Source organism: Gracilinanus agilis, chromosome 6 (assembly GCF_016433145.1).
Source record: "Gracilinanus agilis isolate LMUSP501 chromosome 6, AgileGrace, whole genome shotgun sequence".
Taxonomy (NCBI): domain Eukaryota; kingdom Metazoa; phylum Chordata; class Mammalia; order Didelphimorphia; family Didelphidae; genus Gracilinanus; species Gracilinanus agilis.
Window position 1 is genome coordinate 69,300,239 of NC_058135.1, and position 26,454 is coordinate 69,326,692.

The 26,454-nt window shown below is 34.7% G+C and overlaps 1 protein-coding gene across 1 annotated transcript in view; it reads right to left on the reverse strand.

Annotated features, from left to right (window-relative positions):
- Positions 1-26,454, reverse strand: part of LOC123251409 (bifunctional heparan sulfate N-deacetylase/N-sulfotransferase 3) — a 192,345-nt gene that overhangs the window by 6,497 nt on the left and 159,394 nt on the right. The window contains exons 8-11 of the mRNA XM_044680660.1: positions 18,528-18,651; positions 13,007-13,181; positions 9,603-9,773; positions 5,101-5,210 (exon numbers count right to left, since the gene is read on the reverse strand). Coding sequence (XP_044536595.1) covers positions 5,101-5,210; positions 9,603-9,773; positions 13,007-13,181; positions 18,528-18,651 — 580 coding nt within the window. The remainder of the gene's footprint in view (positions 1-5,100; positions 5,211-9,602; positions 9,774-13,006; positions 13,182-18,527; positions 18,652-26,454) is intronic.

A 26,454-nucleotide genomic window follows, 5' to 3' on the forward strand; every position in this document is an offset into this window, starting at 1 on the left:
TATATATATATATATATACATATATATATATATAGACTGACAGCCACTCTAAACAATTCCAAAGAAAACAGACTACTACCAAATCAGAATTATGTAACTATCAAGGGGGAGGACAAAAATCAGATAAACTGAAAAGTGGCACATTGGGATGAAGGGAGGGCAATTCTGACCAGAGACAATAATGCTCACTTCCAACACAGTCTACAAGATATAAACCACTTGCCATATCCAAGTGACTTATGTGACTTGCTCAGTGTCACACTGCTTCATATTGCTAGTACCTGAGGTCACATTTGAACTCCAGAAAAGAATCCTTCCTGATTGCAGACCTGACACTATTCACAATGCCAGTTAATTGTCTGAATATTGAATACAGAGTGGTAAGGTTTGTTTCTGGCATCACCATTTATAAAAGGTGACCTCATTTCTATCTGCTGGCACAATAGGCAATGCTGCTCTACATAACTGATCTCTAGGACTAGGAAGAAGAAATATATTTGGGGATGACATTAATGCAATAACAGGGATGGCTTGAGTTAACTCTTCCACATTCCCATGCTACCAATCACTGTTGCTGTAAACCATTCTCTGAGAAGCATATCTCTGCCGGTTTGAGTTAATTTTACCCCCCGTTGACTGATCTAGGGTCCAGCTGTGGGTTCTTTGGGCAAGGACAATATATAAACCATATTAGGAAGGGACCTCATCATACTCCAGGGAAATTCCTTACTAATTGTTTTTTATCTCTCTGTGGATTGCTTTATAGCACTTCGTAGATTGCTTTTATCTAGGGTTATTTGAATGTTATTAATGAAGTTTTTTTCTCTGAACCTTCAGTTCTGAGAGATCCACTTATCAGAAGTGGAACCAAGGCCTAGGCAGCACAGAAGGGTACATACTCATATTTCTCTACTTGTACTATAGAGGTTTTTGCCTCATGAGTTATAGTTTGTAGCTTAAAGTTGAGGTAATAATTTATTTTTCAATCACATATGGTTTCTTTTCCATTCTCAATCTTGCCTCACTTGTTTTTCCATGTTCACACTTTTGGTACAGATCAAATGTTCATCAATTGTTCTGACCACTATTGAAACAGATTTGAATTTGGGAGATATTCACTGACTCTAGGACAGTATCAAGTCCATAATGTTAGAAAAATGCCTCAAATTCATGGTAGCAGAGACCTGTAATATCTGGGGGTGGGGTTGGCAATTCTACCTTAAATGTCAAGAAGAAGATAAAGTTTTCATCAAAGAAATAATAATTCAAAGGCATTTTGAGATTATTTCTCAAGAAGAAGAAGACTCTCAAACACTGGAGAAAAAAAAATTCCACAAATGAAATTATTATCTTGCCTCCCACCAAAAAAGCAGGGCAAATGAGAAAGCATCAGAAGCTACTGACCAATTTACTAAATTTCTCATGTAAAGCTTCAATACTTTACTTTTAACAATAGGACAAATCATTGATGTCAAATATAGGTATTCCATTCCTGATCCTTTTGTATAGATGGCATTTTCTTAAGTATATCTTTATATACTGACTACCACTGTAAACAAGTCCAAAGACAATAAAATACTGCCAATCAGAATTATGTCACCAAGAGTAGCTACTTATCAAGGGGGAGGACAAAAATAAAAAAAATGAAAAAATAAAAAAATAAAAACAACTGGAAAGTGGCACACTGGGATAAAGGGAAAGCAATACTGACCAAAGACAATAATACTAACTTCCTAGACAGTCTACAAGATATGACCTATTCGTCATATCTAAGGTACAACGGGCAGACCCAGGCCCGACAAAGAAACATATTAAAAAAGGAACCAAAGGGAGTTGTATTTTTCTGTACCAGCAGGGTGGACATTTCAGACACACCTACTGAAGAGGAAGCTGTGCTTTCTCTCTGTGCAGATATTCCAGTACTATTCTACCCATTGAGTACCAAACAGTTTGAAAAATCACATAATGGACATTTTCAGCTGGGCATATGCCAACTGCAGAGTAACCTACAGTTTCTTATATAGAGCAACTGGCTTTGATCTTTATTCTCTTAAGTTTATATTGCCTCTTCTTGGCAAAAGAGATGAATGAGAGGCAGACTCTTGAGGCAGTTACAGAGGAGACAAATGCATAGTGCGTAGGTCAAGGATCAGGCTTTAAAAAAATTGTCTTTATAGAATCCTCAACTCCAACTTACAGTTTCGTAATATGGTCTTTAAAAAAACTAAGAAGACCAAACAATAGCTAACTTGAAAGCACTAAATGGAGACTTTTTCCTTCCTCTTTAATAAATAAATAAAAGTCAAATAAAAGTTCTTTCCTAAGATTCTTGAAAAGCAAAATAAAAACTTAAATTTCCCATTTTAAACCAAAACCACTTAGGTTTTTTTTTTACTATTTTCTTTAAAGTCAAATAAATTTTAAATAACTAAAGTCATGTGTCTAAGTTAATACAGATAATGAAAACACTGAAAGTGCTTTCTATAAGCTTACAAAACCAAAAAGTCAAAGGTAAGTAACAACTAAGTCAAAAGCGGGAAGGGGGGCATGAATAGAATTTAGCTTTCCAGGGTATCAAGTCCCCTAATCTACTATATTACATTGTATCTTTTACATGTGCTTTCATGTATGAGTTATAGAAAGAGGAAGTTATATTTTTCAGGTGTTTTTCTGAATCACTACTTAACTAAAGAAGACCTTGAAAGTCAAAGAAAGCTTTTTTTTCCCCACACTTCTAAGTTTAAATAAGGAAAAAGATACAAAAAAGATGATAAGGTCTATTTATACACAGTACTGAATACAGGGAAAAAAAGCTCATGCTAAGAAATAAGATAGGACTAATCAATAGTCCAACTTTTTCAATTTATTTTAAAGCTTGGTTCATAACTTTATCAGAAAATAACAAATCTATTCTAAGTAAGATCCACAGGTTATACAGCTGGACTGCTACCTTTTGGTTCAGGAACAGAAAACTGAGAAATAGAGGCAAAACAGGAAACTTGATGCTATGGCACAGTTGTTCATCTTGCTCTATGATACCTGAGATAAGTAATACCAAAGAATACAAAGAAGACTTTGCAACTGATGCCCTGTCATTGGCTGCAAATAGAGTAGAATGTCTACAGAAAAGATGATATACTCTTTACTAGCTGGTGACTCCAGAAAGGATTGGTTCAGACGTTTTTACAAAAATTCCAAATTTTTAAGAAATCCAAAATTCCATTTGCTTCTTGTTACCAATTCTTTAAAAATTGTTTTCTTTTCAGACAGTAGGAGAATGATGTGCTGCTTTTTCCCATTTCTCTAGTGATTTTTTTGAGTGATTTTTCTTAAGAAATGCTACACTATCTTCAATTTGGATGGGTTTTGGTATTGTTTTCCTAATATGTATTCTAATTTTTGTTGTAATAATTTTCAAGGGGATAACCATATTATTTGATTGTAAACACTTTGTTGTATATAATGCACCTCAAAATGAAATGTTGTTGAGTAGATTTGGACATATTTCTCACTGTTAGAAGATTTGCAGTGTAATGAAATTCACTGTAATAGATTTTTAACCTGTATTAAAAGAGCCTGGTGTACATCATAAACATACACATACACAGGTATATGGAGAGTTTTCAGTAAGAAATAAGAAAATTGGATCAAATACCTTCAGTAAGGTAAAATCTTAACAAAATCTGGGAGGTTTTTTCCCTTGATACAAAATAGGAAGATATCTTAATCTGACTATATCACATATTGATTCTATAAAAATAGATTCAAATCTGAAAACTTCAAATAATGAAAAAACAGGGGGATATAGAAGGATTTGAAAATGATATTGGTAAATAAGGTTCTGGATTAATGATGAAAAGAAGCTCTTATTTAAGTAGCTCTTTAATCTTTGTAGAAAACTTCATGAATACAGTGTTACCATCATCATTACATCAAGCCTAAGAGTATTATTATTATATAATACTACAATTATAATAATATAACAATATTTGGGTTATTTTCCAGAAGAAAAACTGGTTACACAGCTAAATAAAAATCTTCAGATAGATTTGAATACTAGTTGTCTCGGCCTCAGATCCAAAGTTTTAACCACTGATTTATTTAGTTGTCTCTGAGAGAAAATAGCATTTGCTTTTATATAACATATATTCAACATGTTTCATTTTCTCTTCATTGATGTTTTTTAGAAATAATCATGTCTCATCTCAAATCTGACCATATCAGCCGTGCTCTCAAAAATCTTCAGTGACTCTCCATTGTCTATAAGATAAATCCAAACATGTATTTTTATACTTATTTTTTATTACTCCCCTTTATACACTGTACCTTCTTGCCAAGGTATCCTTCTAAATTTTCCATAAACTCAACATTTCATATTCTCTGTCTCTATTTTTACACTGCTTGTTCTTCTCCCCCTATAATTCACTGTTCCCTGAGCACCATCTCTTAGAATTGTTAGATCAACGTAAGGGACAGATACACAAAACTGTTTGCTGATTCTACAAGTTTTTAAAGCTTTCTCTTTCCTAAAATTATTGGGGTGTTTGTGTAGACCTATTTTTAAAAGTTCTTTTACTAGGACAATAGATACTTGAGGACAAGGACTATTCCATTTTTGTCTTTCTCTGACCAATTCCTGGCATATGCACTTAGAAGGTGTATAATGCATGTATGCTGAATTGATAGAAATCAGAAAGGATGAAGAAAGTATGGTCATAGGGTTGTTTAGTTTTTTAATTGATCATATCTAATGGACCATCATAGAAAAATGAGCCATATTTTGGCATACCAGGTATTGTGCAAAGCACTTTACAAATATCTCATTTAATCTTCTCAACAACCTTTTTATCCCCATTTTATAACTGAGGAAACTGAGGTTGAATAACTTGCCCAAAGTCACACAATAATTAAGATTTAAGGAGAGATTTTAATTCAAATCTTCCTGATCCATACCTAGTTTTCTCTATCCATCATATTACCTAATTACTATCATTACCCTGGAAGGCAATAGCCAACTCTGTACCATAGTACCATCTTATAAATACTTCCCAATCAGTTTCCTGATAAAAAAGAAGTGAGTTGATTAGTAGATATACTTACGTTAAAGCTTCTGAATAATTATAGTGAGAAGATACTCCCAGGAACTTCTGTACATCGTCCATGACAGTAGCAGGGTCAGTTCTTAACTGCTGCCCATCAATAATAAGTAACTGAATGGGCGCAAGAAGGAGATGAGAGAACAAATAAAAGAAATATATAATCCATTTTTAAAACATAAGCTTCTTGAGATTAGAAATAACAAAAAATTACATGGCAAATTCATTTCTAGGAAGTGAAGAGATTTGCAAGATTGGCTTTACTTGTCATTTTTATTAATGACTAATTTTAATGTTAGAATGATAGTAAGTCAGTGTGTTTGGAAGGAACTAAGAGGCCACTGAATGCAACTTGCAGTTGGTTGGAAATCCTCTATCTTTAAATCATCTCAGATGAATGGCCATTCTGACTTTGCAACTTTACTACATGATTTCAAATGACAGAGAAACCCATAGCCTCTTGAAATACAGTCATATACAATTTATATTTTGGTAAAGTCTCCCTCCAAGAAAATAATTCCTTATGTAGAGCCTAAAACTGCCTCTCTTCCCCTTTCATCATCCCTTATGTTCTGATGTTTTTTGGTCTTACATGATTTTTTTCTGGTGCATTCAGCAATTCTTTTCTGGGACTGAGCTTGATCATTATAATTATACAACATTCAATTTCTCAACTGCCTAAACTAAAATATAGTTGAAGCACCCATTCAGAATATTTGGCTGTCGTTCACAAATATTTTATGATCTGGGAAGTAATACAAACATTAAGTGCAGAGAAGAAAGTTGACAGATTAAGAATTTAGAAATGTGGAGAAAATAATGCATATGAAAATCATTGTGTGGAGTATGTATGTATAAATATTTATATATGAATATAGTGGCATGTGAATTATTTGGACCATGCAATAATATTTATGTGGTTTCATTTTATGATAGCAATAGATATGTGGGTGTAAATGCGTGCCTCTATTTATACTAAATTGCCTCAGAATGCCTGACCCTGTGTTGAAAATTAGGAATTAAAATGGTTTCTCCATCTTTCCTTAGTTCTCAGTTCATTATTAAACTTTATTCCATACACATTTAATTGCTCTCATTTTTTGTGTCTAGTTTTGTGCTTGTGAAGAATGGATTACCCCCAAGGAAACGTATAAAAGCTACATTTCTTAAAGATCACACTTCAGTGACTGATAGAGATATTGCACTGGCTGTTGGTGTATACTCAGTTATTTTAAAGATCATTTAATCCCACAGTGAAACTCTCCAAGAAGCATTAAGTACAGTTGAAAATAAAAACGGTGTAAAATATTAAGAAATGATTACTGCAAAATAGCTTAATTCATCCACGGAAGACAAGTAAAGACATTTAGAAAGACTAGGAAACTGGAGAAGTCATTGTTTATTTACCTTGTAGTTTGACATAGGTTTGTTATACCTGGAAGAGGAGCATGTAAACCAGTAACAAATAAACAAAAGCCTACTAACCATTACATAAATTGATGCATGAAGGAAAAAAAATGCTTAATGTAGACAAGCTAATACCAATTCTGGAGGACTGATGATTGGGAAAAGGTAACTTTTACTGATGAAGCACATTTTTCATTAAAGATTACTAACACTGTGAGATGGAACCCTGATGAGTGTATAAAACTGTACATTTTCATCAGACTATCCACCAAAAAGTTTCGGTCATTTCTTTTTCTTCCTCTGGGCCTTGAAATTTTGTTCTCATTGTAAGAAGATAGGCTCTGGTAAATGCTGTTTCAAAATTAAAGAATTTTGCAAAGAGAAAGGGCATTCTACAATAAGACTTTGTACCAGCCATCTTCCATTTATATTTCCTTCATGAGATTTCCATTGTATGGGTGATATGTGTCTTCTATCATAAGATGAGCACTGTGGAAATATGTGTCACATGATAGTACAAGAATAATCTACATCAGATTATTCATTATAGCAGGGATGAGCAGGCAGGATAGGAAGGGAGAAAATCTGAATTTTAAAATGTCAGAAAACGATTATTAAAAATTGATTCTGCATGGAACTGAAAAAATAAAAAATGGGGGGAAAAGCCTTTCTATCATGCCCCACACAAAATAAAATGTTAGGAAATTTATCTATGAGATTGAAATAAACTGTTCCCTGAGAACTAATTCTTAAATTACACACTGAACATTTTCAGGCTATGGGCAAGGCTAGATTTGGAAAAAAGGTGATCATTTAGCAGAGGCTAAAATATCTTAAAATATCTAATGGGATAAAAGTAGTTTCATGAGAAAGGGTGAAAAATACATGTCAAAATCTTATGAACTCAATGACAAATTATGTAAAAGAAGTGGTTATGACAAAAGGGGGATGTATTGCATAGTAAAAGCTTTAATAAAAATATAGAAACTGTAAAGTTTATTGTATGTGTCAATAATTTAATTATTTTACTTTGTTCCAAGAAATTCATACTGAACTACATATGTGTATATATGCATGCATATAAATATATAATTTGAGCATGCATGTTTGGACATATATTTACACATGTGCACACATGTCAATGTCAAGTAGCCATTGTTGTAGTAACAACCTAGAAAATAACACTGAGGAAAAGAATGATGTATGTAATACACAGTCTGGGAGTTTGACAAAATCTATGGACCCCTTCTCAGAATAATGTTTTAAATGCATAAAATGAAATGCTTAGGATTGCAGAGGAGATTAATTATATTTTATCAAAATTTTAAAACAAAATAAAGTTCATGTGCCTGAAGTAAGAGTCTTGTTTCAAAATAGGCATTTATCAATGATTCAAGTTGGATGACAATGTTATTTCTTTGCTGTTTTTAAGTATACATATATATGTACACCCACACCCATATATATACACACACATTCACATTGCATATTACAATTTTTATTTCATGCATGTACTTGTGTGTGTGTGTGTGTATACCCACACATACATATATATGTAGGTATCTTTAGCAGAAAATGAACTAGATGGCCTCTGAGTTTCTTTCTAGCTCCTCCATTGTTTGTCCCTTGATTGTGTGATCAGATTCTACTGTTACTGTCTCCTTTTTTAAATTTTCATTCTCTTCCTTGTTGCTTGGGATCTAATCATAATTATAATGATGGAATCTATCTATCTGCCATCCTGGAAACATTTCAAGGATGGCTTTTTATAAATGCTATACTTGTATTATCCTTTTAACTTTTTCTATCCATTGTCTAATCTTCATATGAAGGAAAAATGTAAAATGAAAAAAAAAGTGTTTTATCTTCATGTCACAGAGTTAATTGCTGGCAGAGCTGATGTAAGAAGTCTGGTCTTGGCTTTCATCAGTTTTCTCCTTCTACTAGTTCTTCTTCATTTACATCTTGATATTATAAACTGAAAGATGACCTAGAATCCTTTCCTAGCTAAACCTGAGAGTTCATATGCTATTATGCTTCTACTCTTTGGCTTCACTACGACTGAACTACATAATTTTTTTGATGAACTTCACACCTCTCTTGTTCATTTTCCTTTTGCCGATTTACCATCACATGTCTTTGAATAGTATGTTTTTAAAAAGAATAACAATAACAAAACTGAGCAAAAACGGTTGATCAGAAGGCACTTAGTGGTTCAAAGGTGAAATAAAGCCAAATTAAGTCTAATGGTTAAGAAAAAGTATGTCACTTTTGCCTGAATAAGGATAAGGATATCAGCTAATTTTGGAACATTTAAAATAGAAGAAACTAAGAAAATATAAAATATAGATAATCTTTGGTGAAAAAAATTGATAACTCAGATAATTAAACCTTTTCTATCTCTTTGACTATAGGGAGTATTTTTGTTTTAATTTTTGTTAATTTGTTTTAAAATATTTTAAATGTCTTCAATTTAATTTAATTTGTTCTAGTACTTAGGATGGTCATGGCAAACCTATGACACGCGTGTCAGCACTGACACACTTAGCCATTTTTGATGACACACAGACGCATACAGAGAAGTATTGAAGTATTCGGGTCACATGCTGAGGATGAAACATTTTTTGTAGTTTAGTGTAGACACTTTGTGCACAATAGATGACAATTCTACCTATATTAATTTACCTATTTTGGTTTATTAAATAGTTATATATTTCAATTATACATTTTTGTTATTTAAACTATAAATATTGTGAAATTATGGTTTTTTTCTTAAAGTGACACACTACCTGAGTTATGCTCGTTTTTTTGGTGAATTTTGACACACCAAGCTCAAAAGTTGCCCATCACTGACTTAGGAAAAGGCCTGACATATCATGAACAATTAAAAATACTTGTTGATTGATTTTCCATCTAGTTTTTTATACTCCCATGACATGCTAATATTATTTGAAATTCTTGATAATCATTGAGAAAGTAAAAACATGCAAAAGCACCTTCCCATCTCCACTTTCCTTATTCCTCTTTCTTTTGGGCCAAGAACCAAAGCTGTAAAGTGAATTATATTTTAACATGCTGTAAAATGATACATCAACATACCTGAAATGGAGGAAAATAAGTTAACCATCTTTCTATATGAGTAGAATACCAGCCAGGTACCAGGCATCTCTTTTGTAACACTCTCAGCTCCGAGGGAGCTCGGGGACCAGCTGTGATCACCTGGTAAAAGCTGAATTTCAGAGCTGCTGGATCTTCATGTGATCGCTGATGCTACATGGAAAAATGAAAGTCATCTCAATTCCAGTTAAAAGCAAGGATAAGCAAATCTTTGGGAGGAGATCAGATGTGGAAGGAAAAACCTTTTCTCAGGAAAAGAATATAATATGTTTTGCAATTAATAAAAGGCTGAGAATAGCTTTTTGGAAATACCTTCCTGGGAACAATGGCTTCAAAGGCATGCCACTGGCATGAATATAAACTTGGAGACTTCTCTGTAAATGTGCTAAAATTCTATTGATAGCATCCTTTAAGCAATTTTATTTGAGAATGATTTTATAAAGGAAAATTACATTTCCCTAGAAAATGAATTCAAAAAGATGTATTGCTTTTTAAGTTCCTTAGTATTCTTTGTAATATACTCAGATTGCATTACATACCAAGCATGAGAGGCAGCATGAAATATTTGCTAGAAGGCTGACTTCAAAACCAAGAAAACCTAGATGTAAAACCTTGATGTGATACATACATATTGACTTTGTAACCCTGGGCAAGTCACTTAACCTCTCAGTGCCTATTGTCTCTAGCCAATTCTCTAAGACCATAAAGTATCTCTATGGCTTTTGTATCCCCTGTGCTGAGCACATAATAGGTTCAAAATAAAAATTTTTTTTGAAATGAAGAGAAGGCATTGACTTTTACTGATGAAGGGATCTTTCTCACTTGGGAGTTCCTTATACCACTGTAATCACAGGACTAATTCTTATTCTACATACAATGTCTTACTCAAGTACTATCAAATGCTTTCTCTTTACCTTGTAATATATTTGTTACAGTAGAAGACACTTTTCTATTACAAAAACGCTAAACCTACCCCCTCAGAAACCTCTAGGATTTTTTCCCTCATACATCCTGTGAGACTTAAAATCTTTCTAATGGTAAGGCATTTTGTGAATTTGACTCTTTGACAGACCTGCAATCTCCCCAATGCAGATACTCCCTTAAGTGGGTTCCTATTCTGGATGGCACTTCATAGTCATTTGACCAGAAACAAAGTTTGTTTGATTTTCTGAGCCTTAGTTTCTTTTTTTGTAAAATAATATTCCCGACTCTTATAAACAGATATCACAAGATTGTTGGAGCAGATTAAATGAATTCACATGAATGCCACTGTATTTTAGGCCATAATGTGCTCTATAAATATAAGCTATTAGTATTCCTTTAGCCTGTCTTGTACTACTGTGGACGAGTTTGGTTATTTATAATACTTAAAACAGCTTATCATTTTCAAGTCCTGATGGATCATTTTTCAGTCAAGCCTTAATTATTCAGTAAGTCAATGATTCTGCTACTTAAATTTCCTTCACCCTCTTGTTATTTGCCTTCTGGCCATTTATATGCTCATTACTACTTTCATCAGAAGCTGTGAATGTAGGAGAGGGGACTGAGACTCCCATCAGTCAGCTTTGCTATTTGTCAACTCTTCTGGTTTTAAAAAAAATGGTGTGAGGATAGCCTTTAACTAATGAACAATACGAGGGTCTTGAATTTTTCTGTGACTTTCCAATTTTACATGATTTCCCCATCTTCTATTACTGCTGATAAGGAAGAGCTGCCTGGAGCTTTTCTCCCAAGATTATTGAATGCTGATTACATCTGGGCTGCCTAGCCAAGGCTGGAAATGTTAGTGATATGTCAAATACATTTTTACCATAAAGCAGATATTTTCCATCACAAAAATGAGTGCTTCGGAGATGCTGACCTCACAAAATGGATTCATATTTAATTTAAATTGCTTTTCAATTTACTTTTTCATTTAGTGATTAAAATATCAGAGTTGTCCTTTAACTTGTTTACTAACCAAGTACCATATATTCAAGGAAGGTCCATTAAGTTGTTACAGAGGAAAGCATCATCTCCTGCTGTCTGTTTCTCTGATAAGCATTATATACACAAAGCGCTAGCTCCCTGGTGCTTAAGAAGAGCATGCTGCAGAAGAGAGATGCTGTGATTCAGTGAGCTCAAAGGTTGAACTCCCAGGGATGAAGAATTGTTATCTTAGATTTTGGCTCTATCTTTCCATCAAGCTCAGGGAGTCACTTAAACTCTTAAAATATACTTTCTATTCTCTTTCAAAGTTATATAGTTACTTATCACACATGGATTTGATAAGGAATTCAAAAGGTAATGGATTGTAAAGCTTTTAATTTTTAAAAATGCAGAAATTCAAAGATCTGGACCCACAGGAGGCAGGCTACTATAGTAGGGGAAAAAAGCAGCAACTCTGGAGTTGGAGAAACTGCATTTAATTTCTGAATCTGATAATAACTGTGTGACTTTGTATAACTTAAACTCCCTGGGCCCCACTTTCCTCATTTGTAAAATAAAGAGGTTGGGCAAAATGTCCTCCACTGTACTTTTTAAGATTGTGCAAACAACCTATTTCATGGACAATCAATCCTATGTGGATAAAAATTTGGCAGAATGGATGGAGCAATAAAACTGGGGTCAGAGAACATAGACATAGTTCATGATTCAGGCATTTATTAGGAGTTTCCCTGGGCAAGTCACTTAATCTCTTTCAGACTCAATTTTTACATCTATAAAATATGTGTAATAATAGCATTTCTTTTACAGTATTGTGAGGATCAAGAGATGTTGAGTTTAAAGTGCTTTACAAACCTTAAAGGGATCAATAAATGTTCTTGCTTTCAAGCAAATATATTTACTAAGAGAAAAATACATTAAAAATAAAATTCATCCTTATTTTTGTGAAAAAAAAATACTTATGTGTTTTTTTCTTCTTTTTCTAATCCTGTAATCCTACCATAGCGATGGAGTGACTAAATTTCCTCCTCCAATGATTGCTATCTAAAAGATTTCACAGATCAAGAGGATGGCTCTTACCCTTTTGGGGGAGGCATTTTCTCAGGATATTATTTTTAAATTCATAAAATACAATTTGTAGGATTACAAAGGAAATCAATTATACTGAAATTCAGTCATTAAAACATTTGTAAAAAATGTTCATGGACCCCAATTCTGATATAGAGTTGGAAAATATCTTAGGGGGCCACCTACTATAAAATCTAGAAGTGAGAAAACTCAACCAAGGGAAATAAGCCACTTGTCAAAAATCATACAAAAGTGTCAGGGCTTAGATTGCAACCCATTGTCATCTGACTAAAGGGCCAGTCCTCTTTACAATATATTTGGATTCCTTGCCACAAAGAACCTTATGAAATGTAAAGCATTATACCAACATTACCTGTCAGTTTTATTCATACCTGGTACCAGGAATATGCTCGGTCTGAGGGGTCAATGAGAATGGTAATGATCTTGGCCTTGGGGACCAGAGATGCTGCTCGCTTGGGAGCTTCTTCTGAATGAAAGTAATTGGCACTTTTCTCAAATAGAAAGTCAGTAGTTACATTGGAAGGCACTGGGAAGAAATCCATGTACCTAGAAAAGGAACAAAACTCTCAAAACAAGTCAGTAATTTTTTCTCCTATTGGCTGAAGATATTATAGGTCTCAAGAAAATTTTTTATCATTTCATAAATAAAATCCAGCTTTAGAGTGATCTTAATAATGGCCCAAATAACCACAACAGTGAACTTTGACATGTCTCTTTATTTTGTTCCTATGGTATTCATAGCAATCTCCAAGTTTTATCTCTTGGCAAGAATAGGGGCAAGAGGTGAGTGAGGAATAGCAATATATTTGGAGATCTTTATCCCTCAGAGTATCCATCTTGGAATAAAAAAATCTAAGGCTGAATAATTAATAACTCTGATAATTAATAACTCTGTCATCTTTGGTCATACAACTTAACCTCTGTTTAAATGTCAGTTTCCTTGTTGGTAAAAATAGAGATTTAGACCCTTCCAACTCAAAATACGTGATTCTTGAACTTATTTAACTGAAAAAAAAATCTAAGTTAATTCTTCCCCATGAAATGCTACTCGTTCCCCCATGTGTGCCATGCCAATGTTGTTCTACTTGCATTTGAAAGATCAGAGGTCATTTTCTTACCTATTATTCAATTTGGCCCCCAATAAATATCCATAAATACGTGTTTATTTTGAATTCTGAAAAGCTTATTTTTTTCATTTAGTTTAGTGATGGTCAAAGTCCATCAAACTCACACACATATGTCTACAAGATATGATAAGATGACACCACTTGGGAACTCCCCCAGGGCTTTCTGCAATATTTGGCATGAATTTAGGTGGCTGAGACATTAGGACATCAACACAATGTGGAGAATGGCTCCTGTTGGCTGAAAGATGAATACTTAACTTGAAAAAAGTCCCGAACATTCCAAAAAAAAATGACAGGTCTCAAAATTTTAGCAACTCCTTTTGACATATGTGTGCATGCTCATTTTCACCTCTCATTGGTCTCCTGTGATAAAGCCTTCCATAGTATTCTACTTCCCAAAGTTTAAATGGCAATACCGATGATGCCTTGGATCTCTGATATAGTATCATCTCTTGTGGACATTGCATGGAGGTTTAAAATATAAGCAGTAGGGATCTTTTTGGCGCTTTCCTAAGGAATAGGTTATACAAGCTCAATGGAACTATTTGAAGTATGTCATGGGTAGCTGTCCATGCAGTTACCACAAACTTGTTCTGCTACTCTGACTCTAAGCTTCTAGACTGATTAGGGGGCTGCTCAGAGTACCCTAAGGCTCTGGTGCTACCTCCAAGTGACCCTATCTGTTTTTAGAGTGTTTAAGAGTCCATAAGCCATGGTAAGGACAGTTAGGTGGGGCCGTGGAGAGAATCCTCAGCTTGGAATCATGAAGACTCATGTTCATCAATTCAAAGCCAGTCTCAGACATTTGCTAGCTGTGGGACCCTGAGCAAGTCACTTAACCCTGTTTGCCTCAGTTTCTCATCTGTAAATTAAGTTGGAAAAGGAAATGGCAAACCACTCTAGTATATTTGTCAAGAAAACCCCTGATGGGGTTACAAAGAGTCAAGACACATCTGAAAACAATTGAACAGCAGCAAGATATAGTAAACATATTAAGATGGCAAGTTTGATGATATTAAGGTAATTTATCCTCAGATCAACTTGACTGCACAGAAGTCCTCAGTACTAGGTTTACTGTGACTCAGAACCTATTTTCTCAGGTAATTGTATGTGTCATAATGCAAAGATCATTGAATCTGGAGTTAGAAGGCCTGGGTTCAAACCTCAGCTCTATCTATAGCTGGCTACCTATGTGATCTTGAGTAAGTCAAAACCTTCCTAAGTCTGAATAAGAGAGGGGTAGGACTAGATGACCTTTGTGGTTCTGTTTAGTTGTAGATCTAGGATCCTGAGATTTGCTGAATCCAGGGAGTATCTGAGCTTGATATTAGCTAATAAAGAACACAGCTATGTGGCATAGTGGATTAAGTGCTGGAACAAAGAACCCATCTTTTTAACATCAGTATTCTTCTAGTGAGGCTTCATGTCTGAATGTAGCTATTTCTTAAAAGCTACATTGCTTTTGGATTTCTCTGGATCTCACCAGTATGTTTCTCTTCCCCAGGAAACTCAGCATTGGGAAATCGTATCATGCTGCAAGATTGAATCTATTTCGTACTCACATCTTGTTAGTGCCTTCTGCCCCTATCATTAGAGGGCAGAACCGTGGGTTCTAGGGACTCTATTTAAGGAAAGCAGTCTCTACCTTTCCCACCAGCTACACTGATTTTGGACTTCTCCAGAATTCTCCATCATTCCTTCCATACTGAATGTCTTTCCACTCTCTCTGCTTTTCAGCTTCCTTTTGAATGATGTCCTCCCACATTAGATTGTAAGCTCTTTGAAGGAAGTGACATTCTTTCTTTTTATTTATATTCATATCTTCAGAACTTAGCACAGTGCCTGGAATATAGGCATTTGATAAATGTTCATTTGTTGACTGACTGAATTGGAAAATACCTGAATACCCAAAGAATGGACTGTAAGTTTCACCCAAAAAGCAATGTAGTAGAGATATATGGTAAGTGTATATAGATTGCAGAATATTGATAATCATGAATTGGACAGGAAAAGTGGCATAAATTACCTCACTTAAGAGATGTAAGACCAGAAAAGGCCATGGGCCAATTATGTAGTAAAGAGCAAAGGATACCAACTGGATGGCTTATTCTGCTCATGCACATAATGTTAAAATACCAAGATCTCCACAATGATGAATAGCTGCCCCATAGATGATTTATGGGAAGAAATAGCTCATATCTGAATAGAATGAGGAGTTAGTGGATTTCTATTTACAAAGTTGGATGAAGCAGATTTCTAGGATATGAACCCAGATAGAGAGCAGAATAAGAATTGGACAGCCATCTGCTACTCTGATTACCTACAAAATGTTAATATACCCAGAGGAAGATTTCCACAGTGATGGGTGATTGCCCCCATGGAGATTCATGGGAACACATAGTTAAGTCTTACAAAGAATGAGGTATAAATTGATTGTTATTTAGATAGAAGAAAGGAATTTTCATAACAATAGGATTATAGTTCCAACAAAGAATTGAAAATGGCAATATTAATTACAGACTAACTCTTATAGTATTAGTATTTATAATGCTTCACTGTAAGAATGCTGGGCTTAGAGTCAAGAAGACCTGAATTCCAATCATACTTCTTACACTTATTAACTGCATGATGCTGTACAAGTCACCCAACCTCATCAAATGAAAATAACATATTATAAAACATTTTGCCATCTTCAAACCTATATAATATTAACTATTATAATTTTTATCACTTAATAATTCTGAAATGTAATAACTATTTTGTTGTCATTTGACTTTTCAAATTCTTGTATGTCCCAAGTTCCTTGTGAGTAAATTTCAGGTCTTTAGCTTTTCTGTATCCCTAGCTGCACCAATACAAAGCCCTCTACTGACTGTTTGCATTTGTATTCTTAAATGCATCAACGCATCTTTGATCTTGCCAATGTAAGTATTCTATCCAAATACAGAGATTGCAGCCCCTCCATAGATGCCAATACTGAGATGCTCTTGTCCATGTCCCTTTAAATATCCACCAAACGGAATCCACTATTTTGTTTTATTGACTTCTTGGATCTCCATAAAGCACATTGTCCAATAGTTACCTCTTACTCTTGCTATGTGATCAACCTCTTTACTCTCTTTACTTTTAACTAATCATACAATTTTCAGATGACATCCTTCATGCCCTCTCCTGCAGAATTCCTTCTTTGTCATTTATGTAACCTATGAACACATGCCATCTGTCTCTCCATTGCTTTTTTCATTTCTGTGCATGTTAAGTAGCCAGACAAATCCGTTTTTCTATCATTCTTTTAGGGAAAAAAGATTCTTCCTAGACACTGGGCACAGACTCTGTAACTCCCTGTAAGGTGGAAAGAAAGGCAAAGGAGAAAGTAACTTATTTTGATTTCATATTGGTCTTAATGCTAGCATAAAGCCTTCCTCCTTTACTATGACATTCAGATTGGAATAGAAAGTTATTAAGAAGCTTTGGCCGGAGCAGCTAGTGGCTTAGTGATGGGAGACATAGAGATGGGAGGTCCGAGGTTCAAATCTGACCTCAGATACTTCCTAGCTGTGTGACTCTGGGCAAGTCACTTAGCCCCCAACTGCTTTCCCCTAAACATTCTTCTACCCTGGAACCAATACACAATATTGATGCTAAGGATTAAAAAAAAGGCTTTTCAATGATCAATAGATAATTTCTAAATTCTTGCTGCTTGTAAATCACCTGATTTAAGATGCTTAATTGATATGGGCAACTGATCATAAGATTTGACAATAAAAAGTCTAATAGTTAGGAGACCTGAAAGCCATACATTAAGAAATTCTGTTCTCTCTCCATCCAGAACATACCAAAGTAATGATGATGGAAGGGATCCATTGGTTTTGTAAAATAGATATTGTGTAGTCTGAAGAAAGAGGTTGCATAATCAGAATTATGTTCTCCCCAGAATCAGGAGTTACTTAAAAGCAATGCAAAGATGCTCAGGATCCTACTGTTCAAAAATCACAAGACCTTCACACTCAGTATGTATTCTCCATACCTCCATAACAAAGAACAAGTTTAACATGCCCAAAGGGAATGGTTTCTAAATGAATTGTTGACAGTAGTAGTAAGCACTTAAAGGAATTTGAAAAAATAATAATATTTTAAATAATTTCAAAAAGATATATTTATATTGCAAGTTAGGAAGTTCATGTTTTAATTACTTTTTATTGCCTTTTCCATCCTGGTATTGGATTTCAACATTTCTAAATTTTCATTTAAAAACCTGATGTTAAGTTGATTGTGGCTCCAATTATTGCTGTAGTGGCTTTCTATATTCTACAACTTCTACAACTTGCTTTTCTTACTATTCTATAACATCAAAATCAAGTCTAAATTGAAAATATGCACATCAGTAATACTAATGTGACATATACAAGAAGAGAGATCTGAAATTCTCTTTCTAAAACTTGAGAGGTGTTGAAAAAGCAATTATGCTCTCCTGATTGTAGTAGAAGCATCAATTACTGGATATTGTTTCTCTCTGCCTCTGATTTCAATCTTTTTAATAACCCTGAAGTTGTGTGTCTGTATATCTCTTGAGAAGCCTACACTCTTTCACAGGTGCAGAAAAGTAATCTCCAATCTTTGGGTTTCCTAATGCTTATTCAATTACCAAGGGACTGAAGCACTTTGGAATGTCTACAAACTTACAGTATGAGCAGTAATGCTATTTTTTTTTACTGTGCACAGTATATACACTTTTTTTTAGATTTATACTAATAACCCATCTTACCAATCAATCCCCCTGTGGTAGTTATTTCTATTAAAGAACTGTACCTCCTCAAAGGTTTTTGGGCTGGGGGAGTTACTAATGATGGAAGGATGCATAACCAGGAACAAATACAAAGCTGTGGTACCTGGAAAGAGGAAAGAAGGTTAAAGGTCAATAGAGTCAAGGCACAATTTCCCAGTGAAAACTATCATTTTTCCATCAGTGGGAAAATAAAGAAGATAAATATCAATATATTTATATCCTGCACATTTTAAAATTTCATTTCTTGGAATTTGGATACTAAAGAAAATAGATCAACAGCAAAGATATGCCCATCAATTAGCTAAATGGCTAAACCAGTGGTTCCCAAACTTTTTTGGCCTACCACCCCCTTTCCAGAAAAAAATATTACTTAGCGCTCCCTGTCACATTCTATCACCTCCCCCTTACAGTTATTCACCGCCCCCAAATGCACCCATGGCTATCACCCCCTCCCTGGATCGCAGCAGCACCCACCAGGGGGCGGTAGCATCCACTTTGGGAATCACTGGGCTAAACGAATATGGCACACTGTAAAGAAATAATGAATGTTTTGAACATGGGACAATGATGAAGTGATGCAGAGTTAAGAAAATAATATATTCAATGACTATAACAATGTAAATGAAAAGAACAACTAAAAAAATAAATATGAGAAGGCACAATCTCTCCATTTCTTTGCAGCGGTGAGGTCTACAAATGTTATATATTGCACATGTTTTCAGACTTTTGTGGTATTGATCAGTTATACTGATCTTTTTTCCTTTCCTTTTGTTTTAAAATGCCGTTTGTTCTATGAAACGACTCTCTTCAAAGGAGAGAGAGAATGATACTGGGAAAACTATAATGAAATAGAAAGAAACCCAAAAATATTGAATAATAACATGTTTTTAAAGGAGGATAGTATGATACAGTGTAAAGGGCACTGAACTAGGTAGGCTTCTAGATACCTAGGTTCTTATCCTCACCTCACCACATATTTTCAGTGGGATCTTGGACAAAGAGCTTTGGTTTTGGAGCTAAAAGGCTTGTGTTAAAATTCTAGGTTTGCTATTTATTGCTTGTGTGAACTTGGGCAAATCTACCACTCTGAGCCTCAGGCTCCTCAAACTATAAAATGAGGGAGTTGGGCTAGATGACCTCTAAGGCCTCTTCATTCTCTCTGCTTTATAACCTTGTGATCTAAAAATCCAGAAGATCTTCATGTTTCAGTACTTACATCCAAAATTACTTATTTTACCTACACTGTAATCACTGAATGAGGGCAAAAAGAAATAATGTGTTGAAGTACTCTGCCAAACAAAATGACGACAACAACAAAAACTTTCTATAAAATGCCACATTTCTTCAATGTTATCAGAAGGATCCAAGTTATAAAAAAGAAAATTCTGGGCAGAATAAATTCTAGAAATCAGTTTTTTTTTTAATATCTCATGAGAGAGAGAGTAATGATAAAGTAGAAAGAACACACTTCAAGAAGTGTGGAGAACCTGGATTCAAATCTTGCCTCAGACCCTTAGTAGCTACATGACACTGGGTAAGTCATATGAGTTCCTGGGTTCCTAAATTGAAAAATGAGGGAGTTGGACTCAATGGCCTCTGATATCCTTTCTACCTCTAGATCTAAGATATTAAGATTCTTGTTAAAAGGGATTATAACTTGTGTAATTCTTAATCCATGAATTTAGTATGCTTTGGTCATAAATAGCTCTTGTAGGGACTATTTTTTATATTTTAATATTACTGGCACAATCATGTAACCTGTTGAGACCATGTCCAGGTTAATGTCTAGAAATGTTCATTAGATTTGGCTTTGTAATTCTTTGTGTCTTTCACTGGGAATTCTTGTTTGTTTCAATTTCTGGTGTAAAATATGTATTTTCTTATAATCTTTTATCCTACTACTTTATATCTGTTCTGTCTGGCTATCATCTATCTACCTATCTACCCACCTATCTACCTATCTCTCTCTCTCTCTCTCTCTCTCTCTCTCTCTATATATATATATATATATATATATACATATACATATATATGCACATATATTTCTTTCTTTATATCTATCTATCTATCTATCCATCTATCTATCTATCTACATACCTGCCTACCTGTCTGATGTCTGTCTACCTATCTATCTGTCAAAATGTGTCATCTTGTCAAAGACAATACTGTCTAGCAAGTGAATACAGGAAGATATAGGCTAACGTAATTTTAAAAAATTAACTACTGATCACTTTTAGCTTTGAGATAGATTAAAATGATTAATGAATGTTGGTCTCACAAGTGTCTGCCTCTATTGGATGAGTAAGGTTCTGGGTATATGGCTACCTTTGGGATATGGAGGAGATTGGGGAAATTTAGAAGCAAAATAGAAGAAATCATGTATATTTTCATACCAAATATAATACCTATTTTTTGAAGGGCATTTTGGTCCAATGGAAAGAACATTGGCTTTTGAGTCTAAGGGCCCTGACATATAAATCTCTGCCCCTTTGACACTTATATGGGCTACTTGGGAATAGTCTTTTCACTTCTCTGGGCCAAAATATCTTCATCTGTAAAATGAGGAGGGGTTGATTTAAATAGCCCCTAAAGTTCTTTCCAGCTCAAAATCTATGAAGTATATAACATTTCACATATAATATTATTGGTGGAAAATATCTTTATTATCAACTTTTTTCACACAGAGCTCCTATTCATTTTCAATTCAATTCAATTAAACAAGCATTTATTACTTATCATGAAGAACACAAAGGTTCCATGGAATGAACACCAGGTAATGCAGGCCTAGATTATCCCTGAATCCAATCAGATGTACTCTTTGTGTCTGTGGATAAATGGATAAACTGAAACTCATTTACTTGTACCATAAGAAAACATTTTCTTTACAAATTTCATGGATAATGACTGTGAAACAGAGTCCAAGATGTTCTCAGAAAATTTAGTGCTCTCTTCCCTGAAACTCATTTCCCTTTATCCAAAAAAAAAAAATAATAAATAAAGTACCTATTCAAAGGGAAGCAGATGCAGCTGATCCTTATGTATTAGTGAAAACTAAAAAGAGGGAGTTGAATTTTCATTACTGAAGTGTTCAGAGGCTGGAATTAACCAGGCAGGGATATTGTGGAGAATAGGGGGAGGATGTTGACCTGACCTCCAACGTTCTTTCCTCATCCAAGGCCTCTTAATACTCTGATTCTCTTCTTCATAATGAAACCATTTACCTCTGACTTCCACTTGACCTTTAATTAGTGTTGAAATATGTTTAGCCTTTCATGTATAAGGCCAGTGATAGAAAAGGCAAAACCCAGGTTCATCATGCTTCACGGTATTGGAAATATATATATATATATATATATATATCCTTTTATTTTGCTTTAAAAGTTTCCCAATCCCTTCCATATCCCAAAGGTACATACCCTGAACCTTCCTCATCCAAAAGAAGGGACCTAAGTGGGGCCAGCATTTATGAATCCTTTTCATCTATCTTAAAGCTAAAAGAGATCTATAGTTGTTTTTTTAAACTGTTAGGTCGTGTTTTCTAGGGGGCTCAGACTTATCAATGAGTTTTCAGAGTAATTTGTTAGTTGCATTTTTTGCATTCCCTCACAAAAAAACACAAGCGAAAATCCTGTAAGAAGCCAAACCAAACCAAGACAAACAAACAAACAAATTATCTGGACTAGATATGCTCCTTATTCTTGTCAATCTGCTCTGTTTTTAGGTTGGGTGGTTTTTGCCTTGACTTGTGATTTGATTTAAATAGGGAACTCTGAAAACATACTCTGGCAAGGCAGGTCAGATCAGCGCTGCAATTTACAGCCATAGGGAATTTTCTGGGACACTGTGAGATTAAATGATTTACCTGAGGTCACACACACAGCTGTTTGTGTCAGAGGCTAGACCTGAACTTGAGTTCAGGCTTGCTCAGTCCCAAGGAAGCACTCTATCGACTATACTACATTGATTTCCAGAAACAATTTATATAGATTTTAATAGAGTCAACTCATCTATATAGCCACAACCATGAAATGACACCAGAACCAAATGTGGAGTGGAACTTCTTATCTCTCCCTCTCTGTCATTGTCTCTCTGTCCACAGGAAAAGATCTCTCTTCTCCTTTCCCTTGTTTGTCTCTTTCTCTGATCCATATTAAAAATGATGGATTTCACCAGAAAAAAAAATTCTGGAAAATCCAGCGGATCAGAATTGTTTCTAAAATTATATGAGAAAATATTTCAGATTAAATAAATGTAAAAAATAGAACTTTATAGTTCTTACAGATCAAGTACAAATAGACAATGTCTTATATACTAAATATATAGATGGCCCATCAGAAAAGAGCCCCAATATTTTCCCCTTAGATGTTACAGAAAGTGGGACATTAACTGTTAGAAATCCTTCTGACATTAAGAAGTCAAGGTATAATTTATCATCTAACCAAGATACTCTAATGTGCCTTCTGTCTAATTCTCATCTACTGCGGCTGCATGTGTACAAGGAGGTGTGTGTAGGTGGGAGGGAGTTGGAAAGGGAAGGCATCCATCCTGCAGTGCTTTTTGAAGCTCTGCTCTGGACATGCTGAGTTTCAGAAAGCAGGAATAATCTTTAATGGCAAGGCAAGACAGTAGGAGTTCACTAGAGTAACTCAGATTCAAATGTTTTAATTTCCTCCCCTCCAAGATTCCTGTTGAATTTAATGTCTTCTGAGAACATGTTCAAGGTCTGGGGCCAAGGAGGATCATTTCCCATATTTATAATTATATGTGTATGTTTTTCCCTCAAAGGGGTATAAAATTGAAAGAAGTGCTAACAGGCAGATGTCTTTTATGCCCTGCAACATTTTGCACAGTACACTTATTTCTCTGGAAATTAGGAAGAAATCCCTGTGAGATTATCAATTTTCAAAGCTTCAATGATCATTTCTATGTGGATACCTCCCACACATTTCTTCAGGCCTTATTTTTTTTCTGAATCATTATGTCACATTCCTAGCTACACATTCAAATTCCCTACCTGGATCACAGAATCATAAATTTAGAGCTGGAAGGGACCTGAGAAATCTTGGAATTCTTAAGTTGTTTTTTGTTTTGTCATGGACCTCATCTGTAATCTTGTGAAATCTATGGACCCCCTTTCATAAAGATGGTTTAAAATTCACAAAATCCATAGGCTCATGAAGGAAATCAATTACAATGAAATGGCTATAAAAATGTAAAACAAACAAACAATTCACAGGCTTTCGTAAGAACACTTAATTCCAATCTCCTCATTTTATAGTTGAAGAAAATGAAGTTCAGAAAATTCAAATATCTTGCCCAGGTTCAGAAAGGTAGAAAAGTGGCCTATTCTGTCTTATTTATACCTCTAGCTATTCTTTCTGTGTCCTCAGGTAGCAAGGGGAAGTGGGGGTGGGGATTCATCTCTGTTCAAGAACTAAATGGGGCCAAGCCAGATCAGTTCTAGATTCCAGAGTCCAATTAGCTCATTTGTTTCTGGGAGCAAGTGTTGTGGACAATTCAAAAGCTTCCATAAACCTTTATCTCTACATTAATCAATTTAGGCAAGCTTATTATGTGGAAACCATCCATGGCCATCAAGAGAAGACTAAATCTGGCACATGCCTTTGTGTTTTAGAATGCTTCTCCACCCGAAACCAAATCAAACCAAACCAAAACTATTCTATTAACATTTATTTCTGGCCCCAATATCCTTTTAGTTAATTATTTAGATTTTTAACCTATGACTCAAAATGATTCTCAGACTTTCACTTTACCTCCCTTTTCCCTACATCTAGCTATTTGCCAAATGTCATAAGTTCTTCTTTCACAGCACTTCTATTGTCTCCTTTTTTCCATTTATGCACTACTACTGGTTCAAGAACTCCTCCCCTCCTAACTGGTCTTTTTGCCTTTCTAGTGTCATCATTTTCCAATTCATCCTCCACACAACTACCAAACTGAAATTCCTAAAGCATGTCTCACCATATTATACCCCTTCTCCAGAATATCAAAGGGATATAGATCTAACTCTGGAAGGAAACATTTATTACCTACTCTAATCTCCAAATTTTGTAGATGAGGAAACCAAAACACAAAGAGCGATTTTAAATAATTTGTCAGGGATTACTTTTGTGGTAGGAGGCAGTATTAGGGTTCAAACTCAAGTCAAATAATTTGAAATGTATTGTTTTGTTTTGTTTTGTTTTTTACTGTACCACACTTCCTCCCTGACTCTTGCTTCTTTTCCCCACTAAGGTAAAATACAAACTCTTTTGTCTCATATTTTATATTTTTCATAATATGCTTTCAACCTACTTTGGATTTAGCAATATTCCACTTCAGGCATTCTGAATTCTGGCCAAATTGTCCTATTACTATTCATTTTTTACCTTCATGACTTTGAAAAGACTGTGCCCCTGTTCCTGGAATGCTTTCCACCATCACCTCTATTCTGAGGAATTTGTAGCTTTCTTCAAAGCACGTCTCATACATCCTCTTGTATTTAAGCATTTCACTGCACATTTCAGTTGTTGGGATTCTCCTCTCCTACAATTAGTTTGTGTTTATTCTATCTATCTATCTATCTATCTATCTATCTATCTATCTATCTATCTNGTTTATTCTATCTATCTATCTATCTATCTATCTATCTATCTATCTATCTATCTATCTATCTATCTACACAAACACACACATACACACACACAGATATTTGTTTGTTTGTTTGTTTGTATTTATATCTGCACATGTTTTCTCCAACTTATAAATTGTTAGCTTCCTGAAAGAAAGGATTATTTTGGGTTTGTTTGTTTGGTCTTTGTATCCATGGGCCAGAGTGCTTAGAGTAGAGTAGATATTCAATAAAGGTTGGTTTTTCAACAATGCTTGTTGATATTAATAAATACAAGTATAGAGTAAATGTTGACTGAACAGGAAGAGTGCTAGACCTGGCAACAAGAAGAACTGGGCTCCATTCTCAGCCTCTCAGACTTAGAGCTCTTGCCAATTGACCTCTAATTCCTTATATGCAAAATGGGAATGATAATAATAACTATCTTATCTGGTGTTGTAAAGGTCACATGAGATATGCATGAAGTTATTTGCAAACCTTAAAATTCTATATAAATGTGAACTATTGATGCAGCCCAAACTCAAGACTTGTATCAACAATTCCAGAGAATCTATCCTGGAATGCAAAGACTAAAGTTCAGGAATGGTGGTTCTAAGCCTTCCCTTCATCATTATTTTAAGGATGATTCTTATGGAATTAAGTAGTTTGTGAAAAATAAATGTAAATGCTAAAGGAGGTGAGATGGCTTTGTGCTGAGTATGGATACATGGCGGCTCCATTCTCATAAACTGTACGAAGCTTTGTTTATGGAGTTTGGAGTTTGGCATGTCAGACATCCTTTTAGCTTGTTAAAAATAGTCATGTCTGCCAAAGAGTCAGTTTAGCAATATACCATGTTGGGAAGGCTGACAACCTAAGAAAGTTGTCTTGTTTTGTTTTTCCCCCAGTGAAGCATTTACTGTACAGGAAGACGGATGCTTAAATGTCTCCCACTTGACTTTTGAGAAAGTTCCGCCATTCATCGTGGGATTACTTGAAGAACTTGATTTTAGAAGTTATGATCATAACACTTGTCAATGAAGCCCTTTGAGAATAGATAACATTTGGCATGGAATTTACATATTCAACCAGCATGACATTTGTTTTCATCTTTTCAACTTGAGAAAAAGAAAATCACTTTGATGTGCACTTAAGTACATTATTGAGCTAAACATCAATTATGCCCAGAAAGAAAAAGCCTTAGTTCATTAGAATTTAGAGAAAGCATTTCAAAGTGACAAAAGTGCAAGGTAAACTCTCTGATCATACAGCTTGTAATTTGAAAACTTTAATCAC